The following is a 23,907-nucleotide window of genomic DNA, read 5'->3' on the forward strand; positions in this document are numbered from 1 at the left end:
CCTTTTTCTGAGAGATACCCACCAACCTGGACTGAAGAGCCGACCTTCTTGCCCACATATGAACTGAAACTAGAAAACAGGGTAGATCTACCTCACAGCCAAAAGCCCAGGTTCCGACTCTCATCCAGGGATTCTAACCTGACCCATCTTCCTGAAATCCAGAGGGATTCAAACGTGAGATTCTGATTTTGGCCCATCTCCAAACACTGGTGTCAATCAGGAGTAACTCTATGGAGAGCAGTGGAGTTACATCAGAGTAAACACATCAGAATCAGACCCAAGGGAGTTGTTCAGTCCATGTAATTAAGAGATTGGCAGTATTTCCATTTATATTGCTTAACTGGACTTTTGTGTGCCATCACTGTGATATGAATAAACGTCTCTGAATGAAAACATCTATATTTTTCTTGTTGCACTTGCCTACTGCTCATTAAAAAGATCTGATACCAGCTTCAACTAAAGAATAGATATCTAATGCTGAATTCTACCATTCTTAATCCAGCAAAAGTCCTGCTGACAGTGAATTTGCTTGATTAAGGAACACAGATATAGGCTCCTATGCTACAAAGTCCCATTATTTTAACTACTTCCACCATGGGACAGAGTTGTACTGCTTGAACTCTACTGATATATTTCAGAGTGGTAGCCGTGTTAGTCTGTATCAGCAAAAAGAACGAGGAGCACTTGTGGCGCCTTAGAGACTAGCAAATTTATTTGAGCATAAGCTTTCGTGGGATAAAACCCACTTCATCGGCTGCATGCAGTGGAGAATACAGTAGGAAGAGATTATATATATATATATATATATATATATATATATATATATATATATATATATATATACACACACACACACACACACACAGAACATGAAAAAATGGGTGTTGCCATACCCACTATAACGAGAGTGATCAGTTAAGGTGAGCTATTATCAGCAGTGTGTATATTTATCTTCCTACTGTATTTTCCACTGCATGCATCCAATGAAGTAGGTTTTAGCCCACGAAAGCTTATGCTCAAATAAATTTGTTAGTCTCTAAGGTGCCACAAGTACTCCTTTTTCTACTGATATTGTTCCCCTAGCGTGGATGCAGTTATAATGGTATAAAAGTGCTTATATAGGTATAGCTTATTACTGAAGGAGAAGGGGGATAAGTTATATTGGTAGAAGGCACCTTTATACCTGGATAACTGCATCCACACTAGGGGTTGTATCAGTGTAACTATATCAGTAAAAAAATTACTTCTCTATCCAAAATAGTTATACTGGTACAAAATGTGTGTGTAGACCAGGCCTAAGATCCTCCATTCTTCATTCAGACAAAACCCCCATTGCCTTCAGAACTGCACAAAGGTTGGATTACTGCATAAGGATACCTTAGTGGGCATTTTGCCCAAGTTGGGCCTTCAGTATTGGGTCTTAAGTCTCTTACTAGTTTTTCTACATCACATGCAGATATAATTGCATGTAAATGTGACTGCACACGATACATTTATCCCTTTTGCGAAAACATTCATTTTCTTGATATACACAGTGTGGTTTTTTCCCTACTCATTTATTACTGACTGTCAAAAGTAGTTGGGATCAGGGATAAATAATAAAAATAATGTAGAGAATATTTCAGAGCTTGCAATAGTAAATCATAATTGAGGCAAATCAAAAACAAAAAAAATGCAATGATGTGACACAGAATGTGACAAAAAGAAAACTTTATTTGGTAAAGCAAAGCAAAACCAATAAAACTGAATGACATGAATAAGTGATGCAAACAAGCAATTTCTGCATTTCCTACATGCAAAAAAAAAAAAAGGGGGGGGGGGGGGCCCAATTCTGCTGTCCTGGCTCAGGCAAAATTCCCACTGAAGTCAATGGAATTTATTGCCTAATTCAGTTCTGCAGGTCTGGGCCCCATATTTATTTTTTTTTACATTTTTAAAAAATATATTTTATTTGTTCATTGTGAATAGATTAAAAATACAGTATGCAGCAAGATCATTCCAGAAAGTTTGTCAAAAAACATACTTTTCTCTTTAAAGGAATTGCATAAAATAAGTTGTGCATATTTCTGTAAACATAAGTTTAACTAAAAAAATTGACTGTCATGTCTGTTGTACACCGAAATATCTGTAAGATACCATATTTGTGCCAAGAAGTAAACTAAATCACTAACAAAATGTAAGATTTTGAAGACAAAGTATTAACAATGACAATATTTTGCCTGTTGAGTTGTATAACTTGATATGCCTCAAATCTATGAAGAAGTTTCTGTAATTATACCAATAACACAATTCAGTGAATTAATCTGCATGCCAAAAGGTGTTAATAATTACCCTCTTTGAGCCCTGTGTTTATATTTTGAATTTTAACACTCAAATCTCCTCCCCTTTCTATAGAGGGCAAGTGTTTGTAAGCTACATCAACTCTTCTTTGCAAAGGAAAACCACAATGATTAGCTTTTATATCTTTACAATAAAAACATATATTATTTATTTATATAGTGCCTACAGTGGGCGAGCCACTTGTAGACTGTATGCACATTTTTTCCAATTTTTTCCCGTAGATATACGTAAATGCCTGTCACTATTCCACTGTTTGCAAGATTGAATGATGCAGTTGTCTCTCAGAGCTGACATTTTCTTGCAACTGTGTTTCCCAACAGGAGGGAATGAAGTCACTAAGGAAGCGTTGCTCGTGAGCATGCTCACCCCTATCTATGGGTATTACCCATTCTGTGCACTCGCACAGAACTGCACCTGTTCCATTTCAAATGGAGCTCTGTGCATGCTACAGAGAAAGAGGTAGGATTTGCCCCTTAACAATCTCTGCAATTAGATGATGAAAAGATGCCAAAATCTTATACCTAAACTGCAGTTTCCCATTATGAACATCCCAACTATCTGACTTTAAGTAACAATTGGTAATTCTGAGTGTATACTTCCAAGATGGCCCCAGGGAAGACCCACTGTACACACAGAAGAGAAAGGCGCAACACTTTACTGACCCAATCCATCAAATCATTTAACCATGTGCTTTACTGTAAGCATGACAGAAGTCCCATTGAAATCAATGGGCTTCAATGAATCATGTGCTTAAAGTTAAACATGTGCTTAAAATGCTTTGCTGGAGCAATAGTAAATATTCAACACTCTCTTCCCTTAATAATGACACTGTCATCCTAACCCTTGTGTGTGTCAATATGCACTCTCAGAAGACGGTAAAAAGATCCACCTTACAGCTGCATGTCCCATGATGACAGTAATCAGTCAATCACCTCAAAATCAGAACTAAATAAATAAGACCAATAAATAGATCCAGTTGCTGTACAGATGGCACCGGACTCTTGACATAAAACTATGAGCTTAGTCTAAGATTCTCTCTTAAATGGTATCTAATGAGGTGGGGGGGTTTTGTGTGTTTTTTTTTGCAACCAGCACAAATACATTTTTAACAAATAGGTATATAAGGTCTTTTTAATATGTTCTCATTGACTCGTAAAAAACAGAGATCCTTTAGGATATCTTAGCGTGAACATCAGAGGGGGCCAAAACTCAGGTGTGCAACTACAGACTGTGAATCACTAGTACAACAGAAGATGAACTTTGTACCTTTATGGCTATTATTTAGAAAATCAGTACGCTCAAATTTTATTGAGCTGCTGAATAGATTATTAAGCAAACAGCTTAAATCTTTTGTACAGTAATTATAGTCTGAGTGCTTTTTACATAACTTACGCACAAGATTATTTAGAATAGAGGGGTAGTAAATGTACATGCATTTTTGGTCAGTTTCTCTAACCTCTTTAAATGTCCCTATTTAGAAATGGTTGGGAAGGGTATTTCTTAATGTTAAGTGCACTGCGAATGGAGATTTCACTGTAAGAACTAAATGATACCAAGAAATCAGTAGACTACAGACTTTTTTATGGTACCTTTTGGGAAGCACATCATAGGTCCAGTAGGGTGATATGCAACTTAGACTATTGTATTAGGACAATAAGATACAATACAAAATGTTGCAAAAAAAATCTCCATTTACTATTGTGCCTGGTCTACACAACGAAATCAGCTTGACCCAGCTACATCAGTCAGGAGTGTGAAAAATCCACACCCCTGACTGATGTAGTTATGACCTAACCCATCGGCATAGGTAGTGTCTACAATGAAGCATTACAGCAGCAGCTGTGCCACTGTAGCATTTCAAGTGTAGACTAACCCTTGGTGAAATCTTGGCCCCATAAAAGTCAATGGCATTTTGCCACAGATTTCAACAGACCCAGAATTTTACCCCAACACTTTTAAAGTACAGGCCTACTACATAAAAATGGCACTCCTATATTCAATGGATCTGCTCTCCCTGTGTGTATTCAGAGTTATGACTGAAATAAGTTTTTACCTCTTTTCAGAGGCCACACAGATATGGGAGAGGGAGCTGGAATGCCTCATCAAGAGAATTGTTAGCTAAGTTCTGATTGCGGAATTTGCATTGTTGGTGATGAGCGACCTGAAGAGAAACCATTTTGACTTTCAAGACCCAGCTTGATTTTCAGGGTGAGTACTTAGAAAAAGCATTTTTTCATTTGCAAACTGAGAAGACGGCATCTGGAATCAATAAAGGAAGAAAATAAACATGGTGCCCCCAATGATACCATTTTTACAGAGAACTGCATTGTAAAGAGTATTATTAGCATAATTCCATTCCCGATTGCTCCGGTTCTTGGGTTTATTTCACAAGGGGAATTAAAAAAGGGAATTTCTGCATGTATGTTTACATGGAAAATGAAGAAGTGCCTGAAATAAACCAAATACTGATGTAAAAGTGCTTTGAACTTAGAAATGTGTGTTTTTTGTGGGGAGTGGAAGAGGAGTAGAAGTAGTAAGAAATAAACACACTGATACTCTGCTAAAACAAAAAAGTGTGCAATGCAAGCTGACATCAGCTTCATTTTTCTGAAATTAATCAGGGTCCTCACATCTAACAGTTAAAGGTTATAAAAGATCAAGTTCGTAGATACTGCAGCTTTGAAATATAGATAAAAGTACATTATAGCACCCCCAAAATACAACCTACATTTGTATACTTTTCCCCTCAGAATAAAGTTAGAAAATTAAAATATGAAAAACATAAATCAGTAGCAACACTTAAAAATACTTTTTTTTTTTTTTTTTTGGCAAAGTAACAGTCTATAAAAAATTATTTTTATATACAAGAGCTGCCTCATTTGAAGTTTCATTCCTCCATCATTGCCCAAGCTTCTTCAGCTTTCTGGTAGTACTGATTTGCCAATCTGCCCTTCATGGCTTGTATTGCTGCTTCTGCTGCTTCTGTATACAACTCTCCTAGGAAAAGCAGTTTGAGAGTCATGTCAGTAGGCCAAAGAAAAAAAGTTTCTTCCTCTCTACAAACAGTACAGGTGCCGGAAGTTAAAGAAGGAAAAAAAGAAAAGAAATGGAGGTCAAGTTACAGGGCCAGACCTCAGCTGGTATAAATCCAGGTAGCTTCATTGACATCAACAGAGTTATACTGATTTACACCAGTTAAGAATCCGGCACACAGTGTTAAAATTCAGAGACAGGGCTAACTACTGATATGGCAACAGAGTGACATTTTCCGATGTCCTTACAAGGATCAGGCCAGTAACCAGCTAAAAATGCAACAGGCCAGTAACCAGCTAAAAAAAGTCTTATGAATTTTATTTGCAAACATCAAGATTACACAGAACCAATTAGCAGGTCATGCACTGAGAGTCAAATGTCTGCTCCTGTGAGGTGCTGAGCACCCTAAACTCCCACTGAAGTCAAGGAAGCGGAGGGTGCTCAGTAATGCCAAAAGGGATTTGCCACACTGGACCGAACCAGCTCTGATCTTCCACTGTCTAAAGTATCAGCAAAATATCACTTGACAGTTTTGCCTCACATTAGCTGGAGCCATTACAGTTTCACCTATAATCCTACAGCAGTGTTCTTCACTGCAAGGCCCACGAGCCAGTGGTGACTCCCATGGATCCTAAATCCGGCTCCCTGTCGATCGCGCTTTCCGGTGGCAGAGGGCCTGCAGCTAAGGCAGGGGGTGTGGGCTCTGGGAGGGGGCTCAGGGCTGGGGCTTAGTGTGCATGAGGGGGTATTGGGGGCTGGCTGTGGGAGGGGGCTCAGGGCTAGGGGAGGAGCTTGGGGTGCAGGAGAGGGTGTGGGGGGCTGGCTCCAGGAGGCTGCAGGTTGGGTGGTGGAAGAGCTATTCAGAACTTGCCCATTGAAGGGACGGCACTTACTTTGGGCGGCCCCAGCCTCCCGCTGCTTCTGGAAGGGACTAACGCGCCCCTGCGGCCCCTGGGGGCATGTGGCTCTGTGCGCTGCCCCTCTCTGCAGGCACTGCCCACGCAACTCCCATTGGCCACAGTTTCCAGCCAATGGGAGCTGCGGGGGCAGTGCTTGCAGGCAGGAGCAGCGTGTGGAGACCTCTGCTCCCCGTCCCGTATCCTCCCGGGGCGTGCTGGCTAACACACAGCTGTTTTATAAGTTGAAAGTAAGCCAGCTCCTAAGTGGTTTTGGGGAGCTGGTAGGAGGAAAAAGTTGCTGGCTCCAGAAACCAAATCAGGATTCTTGCCAGCAGTGAGTCCTGACTGAATCTGCCTACCCGTTCCTGGCACACTCTCTCTGCCAATGGCTTCCACTTCTTCTGTGCCCAATCTCCCACTACTACAGAGAAGGGGACACAAATGAGATAGAGAGGGACCAGTTTAGAGCACAGAATAACTACATGCAGGGAGAAAGGCTGTCGGGCTGGTGGTGTGAAGCTGCTGGCCTGCTTGGGTGAGGCCTGGAGCGGACAGTTGGCCCACTCCACAGGGATCCACCCGCGTTCAACAGGGCAAGGTTAGGGATCATTCAGGTGAGAGGGGAAGTGGGATTCCTTCTGGGTGAGGATGCAGATGAGGAGAGGGACTTGATGCCCAACTCAGGACTCAGAAGACCCTGAAACTTGAGAGAGCAGGGTTCAATTCCTGCTCCACCACAGACTTCCTGTGTGTGCCTCAGCTCCCCATCTATACAATGGGGATAATAGCATTGCCCTACCTCACAGCGGTCTGGGGAGGATAAATACATTCAATACAGTGAGTGCCTCAGATACTTTTGTAGGTGGGGAGGGGACACATAAAAACCTAAGATGGATAAAGAGCTTAGAGCCCTCAGGATGAGTATTGCATTCTAAGGCCTAGCACAGCAAATCCATGTCCCCTAAACCCACCCTTCAAAGACCTTTGCAATGGCATGTTAAACATCACCCAACGTGTACCTAGACTCATTCAAATATTAAGGAAAACGGACATACACGGCACTGCCACAGCACACCAACAGGAATGGACCAAGTCAACATCCTACCTGATCTTTGTGGATCCTTGGCCAGGTGGAACCCTCCTGTCATTAGCATCTCAGCTTCCCTTGCCAGGAGCAGATACCGAGGCTCATCCTGAGTTCCATCGTATTCACCCCCTTCGTCATAATCGGTCATGTTCAGTGCAGCATTGTACCAGTGCAGGGCTTCCTTCCAGTCTTGGATTCTGATTTTTAAAATAATTTTTAAAACAGGTTACCCTAAGAAATGAAGAAGTTTTACTTTGGAGCTATAGAGCTCAATCCTGCAAAGTGCAGAGCACACTGACCCAATCCAGCAAAGCACTTAACCTTGAGCTTACATTTAAGCAGGTGATTAGTCCCACTGAATATGCATTACAGGATCCAGCCCCCTAATGATGAATGGGGCTAAATTCACTTTACATCCATTTGGGATTCACAGGGATGAAATGATGGATTGCAATGGCTCAACAAGTTCATATTGTTTTTGGAGGCTGCATTCTTGTACTCTAGAATCTCAGTTTTCTTTTAAAAAAATAAGCAAGTCTCTAGCCTGTATGCTTGTAAAGATAACATTAAAACTGCAAATCAAGTAAAAACTGATGTCTGTCTGAGCCTTAAGAAATAGCTGTGGTGTGAATTGCCCCATTCATTTCAATATGATGTTAATTCTTAAGCCTAATGATAATTTAATATCAGTTTTGTTAAGTGTTTCATTGCTGATCAAAACATATAAGAAATAAAAGGGATGATTATTATTATTATTAAAAGGGATGGTCATATTATGAAGAACTGTGCAATCGACTGAGTGGCATCTTGTTTTGGCATCTCAAGTGGGCAGAGTTTGGTTTGAGGTTGGATCTTGGGAGAGTATCACAAATACACACACATGATCTCCCTGGATTCTGAGCTGAATGGCTATATTAATATGTCCCATTCAAAGTTGGCATTACCAATAAGACAAAAGGAAGAAGGGTGTAATCCTTTATCCATCACCTGGTATGTTTGGTACTTAGGAAAATTAATCTAATGTTGTAATTTTTTAAAAATTATGTCATTTTAAAATATACAAAATTAGTGAACAAGATGTTATGTAGTTCTTGGCAAACCACACCTTGTATTTTTGAGTCACAGCCATCCTGTTGTAATTTTGGCTGTATCAGCCTTTTCCATTATAAACTCTGAATTTCAGAGGCTTGCTTAATAGCTTAGCTATAAAAGTTGTAATTAAACTGCTCCAAAATGAGACCAGCCATTTTAAAGTTATAATTAGAGCAGTGGTTCTCAACCAGGGGTACGTGTACTGCTTGGGGTACGCAGAGGTCTTCCAGGGCGTACATCAACTCATCTAGACAGTTTCCTAGTTTTACAACAGGCTATGTAAAAAGCACTAGCAAAGTCAGTACAAACTAAAATTTCATACAGATAATGACTAATTTATACTGCTCTATACAGCTCACTGAAATGTAAGTACAATATTTATATTCCAATTGATTTATGTTATAATTATATGGTAAAAAAGAGAAAGTCAGCAATTTTTCAGTAACGGTGTGCTGTGACACTTTTGTATTTTTATGTCTGATTTTGTAAAGAAGCAGTTTTTAAGTGAGGTGAAATTTGTGGTACGCAAAACAAATCAGACTCCTGAAAGGGGTACAGTAATCTGGAAAGGTTGATAACCACTGAAGTAGAGTGCTTGCCACATGAAAAGAGATTTGCCAGTTTAAGACATTTTTCATACATCTTAAAACTTCAAATCATCCTTGATTTAAAATAACACCAACAACTTAAAAATCACACTCTTCTCTGACATTTTTTGCTATCATTATTAAAAGTAACTAGAATGACTGACTGAAAGTGATTAGAAAAATGATTATTCTTCTATCTTTTTCAATGTATTTACTTTGTACATTTTAGAGCACATTGTTTACAGGAAGTTTCAGTACTTCCCCTGTGTCAGTCTGTCTGTTTCCCCTATTGTTTGGGTCTTTCACAATGCAACAGGGAAAGAACAATAATGTTTTTTAAAATAGGAAAATGTAATGGTAAAACCTCACCTGAAGTGACTTTTAACTTAATTTTTAAGTGACTACATTTCACACTGACAGTTTCTTATACTCATTTTTTCACTGACCCTTACTTTTTGAGGACCTGGCCCTACTCCCATTAAAACCAATGGCAATTTTACCATTGACCTCAGAGAGGAAAGCCTCAGGCCTTACCATAAGTAAGGCGGAAAGTCATCATAGAATCATAGAATATCAGGGTTGGAAGGGACCTCAGGAGGTCATCTAGTCCAACCCCCTGCTCAAAAGCAGGACCCATCCCCAATTAAATCATCCCAGCCAGGGCTTTGTCAAGCCTGACCTTAAAAACTTCTAAGGAGATTCCACCACCTCCCTAGGCAACGCATTCCAGTGTTTCACCACCCTCCTAGTGAAAAAGTTTTTCCTAATATCCAACCTAAACCTCCCCCACTGCAACTTGAGACCATTACTCCTTGTCCTGTCCTCTTCCACCACTGAGAATAGTCTAGAACCATCCTCTCTGGAACTACCTCTCAGGTAGTTGAAAGCAGCTATCAAATCCCCCCTCATTCTTCTCTTCCGCAGACTAAACAGACTAAAGTCGCTATAGTGCAGCGAGCTTGTGCAAGCCCCACATAAGCCTTAGTGGAAAATCCTGCCTGCTCCTTTGTGGCGAGGAGTGCCCCATAAAGCAGCAGAAGTGGTGTGGTTCCAATGTGCAGGGACAATTAGACTGTGTCAAGGTTCCTCCCCCACTCTGAACTCTAGGGTACAGATGTGGGGACCTGCATGAAAACCTCCTAAGCTTACTTTTACCAGCTTAGGTTAAAATTTCCCCAAGGTACAAATTAATTTTATCCTTTGTCCTTGGAATAGCCACTGCCACCACCAAACTAACTGGGTTTACTGGGAAACGTAGTTTGGACATGTCTTTCCCCCCAAAATCCTCCCAACCCTTGCAACCCACTTCCTGGGGAAGGTTTGGTAAAAATCCTCACCAATTTGCATAGGTGACCACAGACCCAAACCCTTGGATCTGAGAACAATGAAAAAGCATTCAGTTTTCTTACAAGAAGACTTTTAATAGAAATAGAAGTAAATAGAAGTAAAGGAATCACCCCTGTAAAATCAGGATGGTAGATACCTTACAGGGTAATTAGGTTCAAAACATAGAGAATCCCTCTAGGCAAAACCTTAAGTTACAAAAAAGACACACAGACAGAAATAGTCATTCTATTCAGCACAATTCTTTTCTCAGCCATTTAAAGAAATCATAATCTAACACATACCTAGCTAGATTACTTACTAAAGTTTTAAGACTCCATTCCTGGTCTATCCCTGGCAAAAGCAGCATATAGACAGACACACAGACCCTTTGTTTCTCTCCCTCCTCCCAGCTTTTGAAAGTATCTTGTCTCCTCATTCGTCATTTTGGTCAGGTGCCAGCGAGGTTACCTTTAGCTTCTTAACCCTTTACAGGTGAGAGGATTTTTCCTCTGGCCAGGAGGGATTTTAAAGGGGTTTACCCTTCCCTTTATATTTATGACAGACTGCTATGTGGATTCATGAGCCATTGCCCCTGGAGAGTGAGGGTATGCATCCCAGGGTTACTGCAGCTACACTGAAGTCTGGGGGCAGCAATCTCTTAGCCTTATTCACATATACATCAGTGTGTCTTGAATATCAGGGCCAAATTCAAATATGCACACACAGCTCCCATTCACATCAATGAGACATGCAACCCAAGTATCCAAGAGCAGGATCTGTCTCTCAATCTGTGTAACTCTTCCCTTCTGTGGTGATATAATATTATAGTCCAAATTCTGCTCTCACGTACACCAGTGTAAATTTGAAGTATCTCCATAAAATTCAGTAAATAATAATAAATAATAAAAAGCATGCATGTAAGTGAGAGCCCTGCAATTAAAAAAAATCTTTTGCATGGGCAATCAAACATTCTAACCTACAAGTTATTCATTCTCTCTCACACACACACACACACAGTACCTGTTTGAACCAAGATTTACACCTGTGTCATATGCTCTTGCTACCAGAATCATGGAAGGCCGGTCTCCAGCTTCTGCTGCTCTCAGTAAATAATCAAATCCTTTTACTCGGCTTTCCTCTGTGTTCTTTGAAAGCAAAAGCAGAAACAAATACTAAAATGGATACATCTAAAATGCCATCATTCCTTCCCTTAGTTGTAGGTACAACCCACACAACCCCAAATGAAGTCAACAGGAGTTGCAGGTCTTCAGCACTTTTTGAAAAATCAGGTCCAAGGCCTCCAAGTTGGGCACCAAAAAGTGAAGGACCCAAAATCAGAGGCCAGTTTTGAAAACATAGGCCTCAATAACTTATCTAGAGCCATGAAATTAATCTGTGGCAAAGACAGGAATAGAAGCTGGTTATATTGTTCCTAGTTCTAGGTCTTAATCACAAGACCACCCTTCTTCCCTCCAAATGCATGCCTGGGATTGTTGGATATCTCAATGACTATACTATTAGTATTATCACTGGGCAGGATGATTTGCTGCTCCTATTCTAGACAGGACACAAACAATCCTAGGATGCTTTACTTTGTATTTTGGTATTTTCAGTATTTCTATACCTCTGAAGTGACCTCTGAAAGAATGTGATGTGGCAGCTGGGAATATATGAGTCCTAACCCAACGATGGCTTCCAGTTCTCCACAATCAGCAGCATGCACCAGATGAAAAAGAGCGGATTCCTGATCCCACTCCTGATCCTTCGCACAGAAACGTCCAGCTTCGTGGTAGCGAACCATGGCCAGATGGACCTACAACATAGCATGAGTGACATTTTATTTAGAAAATTTAAACAGTCATACCAACTGTGGCTCTAATGCAGTGGTTTTCAAACTTTTTTTTCTGGTGACCCAGTTGAAGAAAATTGTTGATGTCTCGATGCAACGGAGCTAGGGATGAGGGGTTTGGGAGGCGCTCAGAGCTGAGACAGAGGGGTGGGGTGCGGGGGTGAGGGCTGAGACAGGAATGAGGGGTTCAGGCTGTGGGAGGAGGGTCTGGGCTGGGGCAGGGGTTGGGATGCAGGAGGGGGTCAGGACTCTGGGCTGGGGCCAGATATGAGGGGTTTGGGGTGCAGGAGGGGGTTCCAGGTTTGGGGGGAGGCTCAGGGCTGGGGTGCAAGAGTGGGTCATGGCTCTGGGCTGGAGGTGCAGTCTCTCGGCTGGGGATGAGGTGTTTGGGGTGCAGGAAGGGGCTCTGGGGGGGCTCAGGGCTGGGGCTTAAAATTAACCATGTGCTTAACTGCTTTGCAGACAAGTATCTGGGGGAGGAGGGGGAAGGAGGTGAAGAAAGCAAGTGATTGTACATGAGAGTGAATTTAGTGCTTGTGAAGGGAGCCAGTTCGATAATCCCGAGGACAAATAGCTCTGTTTTGTCTATAAAACAGACATAGGCTGACCAGCAGCAACTGTAAACCCCACTTACACAGTGTCTTCCTCTAGTGGCTAGACCACATAGTAGTTTATGAGTCTCTACTGCCTGAGCTCAAAGATCCAGGTCTGCAAGGCGGCAGTTGTCACAGAAGCTTCCACCACTTTGCCTCACCAATGTGCCTTTAACTGTGACCTGGTGGGACTATAACAGAGCACTGGGCCTTGGGGTACATGTACATGTCCCAGTGCACTTATTACGGCCCTTGGGCCCTTTAAAACAGGGAGCTTTGCTTGCAGGGCACATGACTAGGAGAAAGCACTGTCCTACAGGAAATCAAATATAGGGCTTTTTGCCATGTATGTAGGGGCAGCAAACAGGAGAGGCCCTAGCACACAGAATCTCTAGTCTGGAACACTATAGTAGCTAACAAAGGTCTGTCTGGGGAGGGGAGTGCAGAGGAGAGGGAGATGTGTCATCCCCCTCCCCATCTGCAGAAAGTGGGAAAGGTCTCTTACCAAGATTGAAACCCTGGCTCCACCAAAATCAAGGGCAAAACTCCCATTGACTTATATGGGGAAAGGATTCCACTCCAAGTATTTTCTATTATTTTGAGCTGTTTAAAATCTTCTCTTCAGTAATAAACTCCATTTGCGGAAAGGGACATGGAACTGATCTCAAGCATTGGGGATTTTTGTAGACTGCCCCCACCCCATCTGCTCAATGGCTTATGGACTGACTCTCCTGAATATATCAACATTGCTCTTTGCCTGTCTGCACAGTTGCCAGCTCATTGAGGGGGCGTTTGTTACTATATAAACAATAATAAAATATACTTCTCAAGTTGAAAAGAACAGAATTAAAAGAACCATTAACACCTTCCCAAGGATGGATTTCCCAATTTTCTTTTCAAGTTCCAATGCATTGAGTCTCTGAACTTCCACTGCAACACAGGATGGTCTATGGACGTGGACTCTGGAAGAATTGTAGAGATTCCACTTCTCCACACTGACCTAATAAAACCCACAAACTTGTATTATAACTTGTATTTTAAATAAAATGGTGTCAAGTCATTTAACTATGTTACCCCTCAGAAACTGAAGTGTCTGTTAAAACTATTGTTTTGCTAGCAAATCTTTTAATTTAGGGTACTGATTTAAAAAGGCATGTTAATAGTTACCCAAAAATATAATCACTTCTCTCACAAAAATCTCAAAGCAGCTCTCTCTTTCTAAGCACACTAAGGCAGTAAACAAAATTACCTTCACATTTTGCAGCCTTAAAATCACAGCAGCTAAAACAAGGCACCACAGCTAGGCCCAAGCCAGCAAAGCCTATGCTTAATTTCAAGCATGTGAATAGTCCTGTTGCAGTCAATGGGGCTACTCATGCTTAAAGGTAAGCATGTGCTTAAGTGCTTTGCTGGACTGGGGATTTAAATAATAGCATTTTAGATATGGCTCATGCTTAGCAGTATTGGGGAAAATTGAAAACATCTCAATCAAAATGCTATGGAGCCTGGGCAAACAAACGTGTGTTGGTGTTTGCTGGATTGGTCCAATTCAAACTGTAACTCAATAGCTGTAATGCTTCTTAATAAACTGCATTTTTCACAACTATGGGTGGATGGGAATCACTAGCACAATACAACACCATGCAAAATTATCCCTATTAAAGAAAATCTCATAATATATGTTTTATATAGAATTTCAGTCCATTAAAGTTGCTTGAATTTCCTCCAAAAAAACACACTGCAAAAACTCTGAAATTCTAATTAGAACCTTTAAAGTAATTTTTGATTGCTGTCAAAAATCTCTTTTCCTTTTTCTGCTCGGTATAGGACCTTGGTTTTATTTCCATAACCACAGAATACCTTTAATAAATGGATTATTCTAAAAGTTACATTTTTAGAAAGTGTGAAAACAGATACGTTTTTTTAATCTCAGAGAAAATGCATAGCACCGACAGCTATTTCAACATTCTTCAGGAATTGTAGGCTTTACAAAAAAGATCATCCAACCATGTTTAGGGCACATTGCAACAAATATAGCACAAAAAGGAAATCAAATCTTGTTATGTAAAGGAAACAAAAACATAATAATTGTGTAAGTGAGAAATTCAAGCAGAATCATTAGTTTACTCAAGGGATTGTTTTTAGTGGTCACAGAGGGTTTATTTACAACCATGTTTTTCTCTCATTGAAAAATTTAGAAAAGGGAAACAACATAGGTGAAAATTATTAATATAAAATTTTATTAATCAATTAAAAGGAAAGAAAATTAACTTTTGATGTAGTCATGTGAAGTTCGGTGACAGATAAAAATTAGGCCAGAATGGTAAACTATTGTCTGCAGAGATTTCTGCTCTATTTACCCTTGCAGAACTTCCCAAACTGTCTTCATCAGATTCACGTCTTCGGTTGCAGTTTGAATGGCCCTATGTTAATGTAAAGATTTGTATCATTTAATTTATGCCTGGTGTGTTCCATCCATTGCTAAGGAACAATTTCTTTTTACCAGCAAAATCAACAGTGACTATGATGAAAAGAACTTAATTTTGTTTTCCCCCCCCAATTACGTTGCAATCTACGAAAGAAACCTGTTGAATTGATAAAACTTACAGTTCCAAAACTTTAATCCTATAAACTGAATTATTCCATTAGACAGACAAAAATGTTATCTTTGTCTCCTCAAAGATGACATTTTTGTTGCAAAAGATCTGACAACGTTTTAAGCACAGTCATATTTGCTCTGCTCTGCACCAATCAAAAAGGTATTTAAAAAATTTAAGACAGGAAACATTTCTTTAAAAGTTTATGATTCATCAGAGTAACCAACAGCCCCACAGAAATTCTGTACAAGTATGTTAACAGTTGACTGCAACATTAACCTGTGTAATGCCTCAGGTTATATAACATGCAGCAGACCTGGAAAGCAGGTGGTCTTTGAAAGTGAGCCATACTCATAGATCTTCATTCTAACAGGTAACCTGTCCCAGTGCATGATTGTAAAGCACAATACAGAGCACCTCAAGAAACAACATGCAATCACACAGACTATTTTTAAGGCGATACTGGAAATACTCTTTCCCGGCAAGCAACTGCAATAACACATTCGAGTTGAACAATCTATTTTAAAACATATGGGAACGTCTTTCCAATTGTTGTCCATTCACTCACTGCACAGGTCAGATCAACAGGATGAAAAGGAAATGCAAACTCTTTTACTAAACTGCGTTCAGTTGGGGTGGGGACCCCATGGGGCCTTGTTAAATCCAAAGTAAAGATCCTTACCCTTTCTCGATGATCCATATCTTCCAGGTCACTTCTCTTTTCACTGGGGCACCCACTGTCTCCACCATTTTCAGAGTCCTACAGACCACCAAAATAAAGGCACTGCATCGGAGTATCAGTACATTCTCTTGTAAGGGTCTCATCCTGTAGACCCTCACTCAAGCAAAACTTCCACTAACTTCAACGAAGGCCAAGAGGGAGGTTGACTTTGTTTTTGTATGTTTTGTTTTGTTTTTGTGTGTCCTCTCTTGGATACTTTGTGTCCAGTTAAGGAGGAATAGCAGTCTCAGTTGTGAAGGCCCTGCCTAGACTATGGAAATATCCTAAAAAGCCTATAGTTGTTCCTTCAAGTGAGTTTTTCTAACTGGCATTCACAGAGACAAAATCCATGAGGATTTTATCTGCCTTTCACACCACAGAAGCCTGCACAAGCCCCTGAAAGATGACATTGGTTCAAGGAAATGGACAAACACCTTTACTTTGCATTAAAATGTGTTGGACATAAATGAACTTCTAGAGGAACAGAGGGAATAAATGTTCATATTTTTGATTAGAATATGAAATGTCCTCCCTTGATTATGGACAGCTGGTGCATACAGCTTATGTGGCTTTCTACAGCACTGAGGACAGGCACATAGCTTTTATTGTTTTTACTGAATGATGCCCACAGGCAGTCCTTTAAAGAATCATTTACTGAAGCAAATGCAAACTTATCCTTTTTCAGAAAACCACTTACCCTTTGGTTATCAAGACGGTCATGGTCTTTGTGAACCAAGTTATCCACTTCATTGAACACAGGCCAGTCTAAGAAGAATAAATTTTTGTTTGTTATTCTGGAAACAGATGATGATGTGGCAGGAAGGAGCTCTGGGTAATGTAATCTTACTTCTATTAAAGGGTTTTCACGAAAACTCCTCATTAAGATGAAATACAGACATATTTTGGGTCTGAGCAGAATTATGTTACTGAGCAGAAATATTTTAGACATGGCAATGGTGGAAGAGGAGATTTTAGCATAAATAAAACGTGACACTCAATAAAATTAAAATCAGTTTTTGTTAAAACACCCAGGAGCCCCAGACTAACTTTCATAAAGTTGTATACAGAGAAGGCAGATGGCTCACTCACAAAGCATGTCCATCTTATGTGGTGTTGCTGAGGAGGGAGAAGAGGGTAAGGAGTCAAATGCCACATCACTCATGCTCTCATCTCCAGAATTTTCAGACAGGCGGAAAAGCAGAGGAGGCCGACTACCAGAGATTGTTCTCACCCGGCTACTGCCACATTTTTCCTCTGTGCCACGTACAATTGTCTGAGCAGATTCCTTGGTAAAGGAACATGAAAATCCTATCACTCATGCCTTCCTTCACTATATTCTGAGTATGGTGTATATAAGAACATACACAAATATTTAGTAATGGGCTTATACATATAAATATATGTATATATGTGCATGCATATATGTATGTACAAATGAAAAACAAACACACAACGGATGAAATCCTAGCCCCACTGAAGTCAATGGGAGTTCTGCTATTGATTTCAGTGGGGCCAGAATTTCACCCCAAAACTACAGTCCATATTCTGCAGTCCTTAACCAAGTAAAACCCCTGTAGAAAACAATTGGAGTTTTGTTCAATTAAAGAATGAGCAATTTGAATCTTTGTTCCCATAATTATCTGTTGTCACCATGATCTTCTGAAACTATTAATGGTTTGGGTGCTTTAAAATCTATTTTATGAACATGCTATAGGGTTTCATGCTCATATCTACAGCATCAATTTAGGAACCAGTAGTGGATAACTCAGCTTCAGACTACTATATTTTAAACTTAGCACAAAGAAACTTACAAGCAGTTTGTTACTATGATCCAAGACATGCTTCTCTTTAGGTGAAAGATCAAAAGGTGTAAGTCCCATACTTCTGCAAATCTTGTTACAGGCATGAGAATGAAAGAACAAAGCCATACCCCGTACACCTGGGGATAATAAAAGAATTTAGTGAAGAAAGATTTTATTAACAAGAATTTAGATTTTAGAAGCCCTAAACGCCTTCCTTCAAATTATTCATTCAGCTATGCCACAATATTCTGGATCACCTTTCAATTTTAAAATACTACAGGCCTAAAATGGAACTACCCCAAAACAAACACACACACACACACGCACTTTCTATTTTAAAATCTCTGCTAGCTTTTCTCTATCATCCCTTTAAATCAATGTCTTCAAAAATGTTAAAATCTTAGAAGCTCTGGCTGTAATGCATGTAAGATATATTGCAATAAACAATTAAAAAACCAGGGCAAAATTCAGTCCCATACAAAAGACTCACACAAACCCTAGGCAGATCTGAATGAGAGAGCTTAAATTGTAAACAAGGTTATTCCTCCATCCACTCTGCTGGATGCATTCTAGTGATTTGGTGGGGAATTTACTGCTCTCAAACTGCAGGAAGCTTTTACATAACATGAATCTATAAGACTGGAGCTGGCAGGATGTGGAAAATGTTTTTCTTTTTAAAATAGGCATCCTGAGTCAAGACCAACTTTTCTATTTTAAATCCACCATTTTGCAGAGCTTCACATACGGTTGGGGTACCTTCCGATACACAATGACACAAATTAACAGGCACTGGAGGTGGAAATTTCTCAGTTGTTCGCATTCTGATCATCAGGAGTTTGCCTGCTCTCCTCATTCCCAAGTTCGTGCTGCTTAGAAGGAGAAAAAGCGTTCATAAAAATATTAACTAGCATTATTGATTTCACCTAGGTTGCCGTCTCCAAAGTCTGTGCCACTTTCTGTGTGGATCTGAGGGTCTGTATAAAGATCGCCAACTCCCTGGATATCAACAATAATGAGCTGGTGTCCTGAACGCTCAAATGTGAAGTGACTAAAGGCCTGTAGGGAAATTGTAAAATAATTAAGCGATGGAGAAGGAAATCAAGACAATATAAATGGGCCAACAGGAGGTGAAGGAGGAAACTTAATCCTCATTTTATTGAGAACAACAAGATACCTCACTTTATTTTTCTATTTTAATTTTTTTCATTGACACTTTAAGGGCAATTCATTAGGATATCCTGGGCCTGATGCACCGCTGATAAACCTGATAAACCAGTGTAAAGTTGGAGTAAGCCACTGTTGAATTAGGCCCAGTGTAAATAGACGGATAATAACAGCTAGAGATGGAAAAGTCCTATTACATCGGAGTCCATCCCTTGCAAGTGCAGGGTACAGCCCTCCGAGAGGGAATCAATCCAAGACCACACTTGGTGGCAAATCCTCGTTGCCTTACTCATGGGAAGTCAACAGGACAGCTTGTGTTGAAAAGCCAGAAGGATTTGGCATGTGGCCTTTAATTTTAACTCAAAGGCCAGAAAGAAGCACAGTCTATTGTTGGCAAACTATCTGGCTGAACATTACTCTGCAGATTGTATGTGAAGCTGCATTACCTTCAATGAAAAATATTAACTAAAAACAATGGTGTAAGCCTAAAATTAAATACTGGGGGGGGGGGTGTTGTTCCCCAGGAGCCACATGGGGAGGGGACCCTTTGTAAGCAGATCTCTAACATGGAAAAGGGGAGGAGGGGGTGTCTTCAGCCTGGACCCCACACAGTAGGGAGTGGATGGGCTGTGGGGCAAGAATAGGAAGGCCAAGTGGGTGAGCTGAAGGGGATATGCATCATTCCCTCCCCCCATACTGGGAATTCTATTTTCCAATGGAGCTCCACTCCTTTAAAAGTGGAATTAAGAGACCGCTATTATGAAGGACAGAACTAAGGAGAGCAGCAGCAGGATGTGGAGTCACAGAGGCTCAACACAAACAGCCCTCCACCTCCCAATCTCAGGACTATGGAGTTTGGGGGCCAGACCCCTGTGTCTTCTGTGGATAGGCAGACCCCAGTCCCCAACTGCCAAAGGGAAATGTAAGCATATTCACATAGCTTTCCTTTCTCTAGGGCCTCCTTGTGTGAACTGTCCTATAAGCTGCAGTGATCTGGCTCTAGGAACATAATTAAGACTGCAAAACGTATGACTGGGCTCTTTAAATACTGCATTTAAAGTGTGCCAAGCACAAAAATAATCCTGCTCTTTTGCATACAGCTGGGACATTTGGCACCTCCTGGGAAGGCCTCCAGAAGGGCTCTGTATTTAATTTTAGGCTTACACCATTGTTTTTAGTTAATATTTTTCATTGAGGATAATGCAGTTAGATAGACACTTTTAGTGCAGCAAATCTTATGAAATATTTTGTTCCCAACCTCTGAAAGGATAGTGCTGATTCCACAACGTGCAAAAAGCCAATGAGGACATAAAACCCTCCATCCACATTCAAGCAAGGAGGTGAATATAAGAAACATTTAAAATGTTGCTTGTGTGGTGCTTTCTACCATTTGTTTTAATCCTTTTATTAGAACCATGAGATTTACATATATCACATGGATTGTTTGTCTATTTGAGTAAGCTGCTTTATTGCTACAGAAACACAACTCCTGGTTCACTTATTCAGAGGCTGAAATTAATGGACCAAATCCTCAGCAGGTGTAAATTGGAGAAAGACAATAGAGTTAAGCTGATTTACACCAGCCAAGTATCTGGCCCCTTGTTCTTATCTATTGTACTGATTTAGTAGAATACCTTTCAGAATCTACAGCTTGATCCCTTTATTTCTTTAAAAATCTGAGTTTGCAAAATCTGCCCCTGCTAAGGTTGGATACTAACTAAAATAAGGCTCAATATTACAAGGTGCTGAATGCTTTCACCAAGGTGCTGAGCACTCTTAACTCCCACTGAAGCCTGGGTAAGATGAGTATTCTAGGCAATCCTCATGAAGCACTCAGAATCTTGCAGGATCAGTCCCTAAATGACAAAGCCTGTGCTGTAACTGGATACATTAATTCTGCACCATCCTTGAAAATCTGCAATGTCTTTTCTTGGCAAAAACAAGTGGATCGCTCAGTAAAGCCAAGCAAATCCCGAGCAGCGCTAAAGTCTCACTTGTGGGGTAAGGCGAATGTTGTCATCTCGTACGAATCCAGAGTTTGAGTTGTATTTGATGTATTTGCCCTCTATGTAATGTTCCAGATGGAAGAGGGGCTTTCCAGGTCTGTTTTTCATTTCGATAATGCTGGTCTGCACTATGTCAACCTGGGAAAGGAAGCAAGAAACTTTGACAAAGGAGCCCTTCGTTCAAATCAAGAAAAAAGTATGGGAATTCTGCAGCTAAGCAAACTTTGGCAATGAACAGTTGCAAAGACTTGTTTATTTAACAATGAGAGTGGAGAGTCATGTGCTTTCGGGGTTGCTGGCAAAATTACAAAAAGCAGCAGCAGTCCCTGAAAAACAACTCACTTCTGTTTTTGCTTGAAAGAACAAAAGACAAATCCTTCGAATAAAGCTTTTAGCAGACATTGATTTTTGATTTTTACTGGGGACTTCTGAAGTGCAGTATGAACAATCTGTATACCCGCACACCCACACGTATGGACGTGGCATACAATTTGCAGTAACTACTGCATGCACTACAGGAATGGAGTGACGTCCTGCCCTTTGTCTTTTAGCATTCACAAATTCAGGGTGATTTTAGAAATCCCTGCCTCCAACAGAGAAACCATTACAGGTCTCTTTAAGTGACTGGATCTAGCGGATTCATTTGCAGAGGCTGAAGAACCTCCTGATGGCCAGTGTATTTGCAGCTCAAAATGAAGATCACTTGGAAGTATGGGGGAAAGATTTCTTTAGCAATAAAGGGCTATTGCACCCTCAGATATGCATGATCTACTCCTCAAAAAGTAAATTCAGAGCCATACATGTGATTCCAAAGCCAGAAAATGACTCTTAATTTTCATTGCTGGTAGATCCTTTTTCCATTTCTCAGACATCTATGTTTGGGAAGTTCTTGCCTCCTCTGAAATACCATCTATTAAGTATTTGCTAGGCAAACACAAATGTATTGCAGCTGGCAGTACATTTTGCAGCATCCTGGTTCTCGCTAAAGCAGGGATATCCCTGGAATACGTGTCTAGAAATCTTAACTAAAATGCCTTAACTTTGCTTTCAGCTGTTCTCTGTTGGTAGGTTAGGTATTTGCATACAATGCCCTTAGAAAGCATGAATGCAACCAACAATATTGCACACACATAGCACTTTTTGTTGAAATTCAACTACCATAAAACAATTAATGAAAAATGCTCAGCGTGGGCCACACGGCTTCATCTGAGCAATTAATTGGCATTGACCTTAATGGGATTTGCACAGATCAATCCCTGTGAACTGGATTTGAAAACTCACCCCTTAAAACAGAAAAACTGAATTTCTTGCTCATTGGTTCACTTGGTGCTTTGTGGTACCTGTTTTGGTGGCTTGTGCCGGTTATACTCCTCTCCCCAAAGTTTTGCTTCCATTTGAAGTCGGACATCCTCAAAGTATACATCCCTGTCTACAGTCTCGATGTATTGCTTGGCAACATAGTTAAATGCACCTCTCCAGTTTTGAGTGTGTAAAAAATTGGACAGCTTTTTCCTGCAAGGCAAACCAATTGCAGATAAAAGGGAAACTCAGAACTTTGATTCAATATTCCCCATTCCCTCACCTCCCAAAACACCAAAATTCAATGTGTCAAATTCTTCCCTCAACAGCAACCTACAACAGGATCTGACTGATGAGACTGAACAGATATTCGAGCTGAAAAAGACGTCTGAGCACATATCAGGGAGGAGGGAGAAAGAAGCATCTTGCATGAATGCTTTGCAACTTGCTAAAAGACAGCCTGTGACACAGCAGAACAAACAGAGCTCGGCTGCTGTAATGTAATACTTGTCCCTACCCTCTCACTTCCCTTCTGATCTCACACCAATGCATGAGTCAGTGCTGTTTGTCTCAAGCACTTGTTCTAAGCCAAATCGCTTTGGCTTGCAGAAAATTAAAGGTGATTTAAAAACTTTAATAGAGAGGAAACAGCCCTTTTCTCCTCTGATAAGGGTAGACTGCTACTTATATAACACAAGAGTAGCTACTCAATCACCCTATGGCAAGGAACAGGTGTTGCAGATCAGAGTCCTTTTGCTTCACCTCTGAAGCTCTGTCAATATATATAAGAAGTCCTTAAGACATAAACACTTAAGAGTGAAGAAAGAAAGACTTTGACTGCAGAGGGACTGCTGGATGCCAACTAATGCAAGTTGGGAGGCTGCAAGGGTGCCAAAATACAGGTCAACTAGAAAACAATAGGTTTCTATACCTCAAAGGCAATACTTTTGAGTTTGGGGACCTCTATTCCACTCACTCTCTCCTTTCACCTTTCCCAGCAGGCCGGAGTGAAAGTACCTTAAAGGACTTACCGGTACTCTGGAGTCCTTAGGAGGGGGCGGGGCCTCAACCAAAAGAGGCAGGACCTTTACATTCCCAGGCCCTTTAAATCACCCCAGAGCTACCAGCTGCAGAGCCCCAGGGCTCAGGGGTGATTTAAAGGGTCTGGGGCTCCAGCTGCTGCTACCACAGCGGAGCCCCAGACCCTTTAAGTAACCATCGGAGCCCGGGGGCTCCTGGCTGCCACTGCTACCCCGGGCTCTGGCGGAGCTTTAAAGGGCCCAGGGCGCTGCTGCAGTAGTGGCAGCCGGGAGCCCCTGGCCCTTTACATCACCAGGGCTCCAGCAGCGGGGCTCAGGTGGTGATTTAAATGGACCCGGAGGGTAGCGGCAGTGGGAGCCCCAGGCCCTTTAAATAGCTGCCGCAACCCCTGGGGCTCCAGCAGCAGGGCTCCGGGGACGATTTAAAGAGTCCGGCGCTCTGGTAGCCGCTACCGCCCCAGGTCCTTTAAAC

The 23,907-nt window shown here is 41.0% G+C and overlaps 1 protein-coding gene across 3 annotated transcripts in view; it reads right to left on the minus strand.

The window, feature by feature from the left end:
- Window positions 1-1,653: 1,653 nt before the first annotated feature.
- EEF2K (eukaryotic elongation factor 2 kinase) overlaps window positions 1,654-23,907 on the minus strand; it is a 45,002-nt gene continuing 22,748 nt past the window's right edge. For 2 of the 3 annotated variants that reach the window (XM_073362191.1, XM_073362192.1), the window contains exons 6-18: window positions 22,437-22,608; window positions 21,085-21,234; window positions 18,850-18,982; window positions 17,936-18,063; window positions 17,214-17,409; window positions 16,822-16,889; window positions 16,086-16,163; window positions 15,167-15,229; window positions 13,672-13,806; window positions 11,989-12,177; window positions 11,385-11,509; window positions 7,378-7,556; window positions 6,533-6,693 (exon numbers count right to left, since the gene is read on the minus strand). In XM_073362191.1, the coding sequence (XP_073218292.1) occupies window positions 6,533-6,693; window positions 7,378-7,556; window positions 11,385-11,509; window positions 11,989-12,177; window positions 13,672-13,806; window positions 15,167-15,229; window positions 16,086-16,163; window positions 16,822-16,889; window positions 17,214-17,409; window positions 17,936-18,063; window positions 18,850-18,982; window positions 21,085-21,234; window positions 22,437-22,608 (1,777 nt within the window). Of the gene's footprint in view, window positions 5,338-6,532; window positions 6,694-7,377; window positions 7,557-11,384; window positions 11,510-11,988; window positions 12,178-13,671; window positions 13,807-15,166; window positions 15,230-16,085; window positions 16,164-16,821; window positions 16,890-17,213; window positions 17,410-17,935; window positions 18,064-18,849; window positions 18,983-21,084; window positions 21,235-22,436; window positions 22,609-23,907 lie in introns of those variants that run through there. The other variant, XM_073362193.2, reaches the window with a different exon arrangement.

The sequence above is a fragment of the Lepidochelys kempii genome, chromosome 10, assembly GCF_965140285.1.
Source record: "Lepidochelys kempii isolate rLepKem1 chromosome 10, rLepKem1.hap1, whole genome shotgun sequence".
Lineage (NCBI taxonomy): Eukaryota > Metazoa > Chordata > Testudines > Cheloniidae > Lepidochelys > Lepidochelys kempii.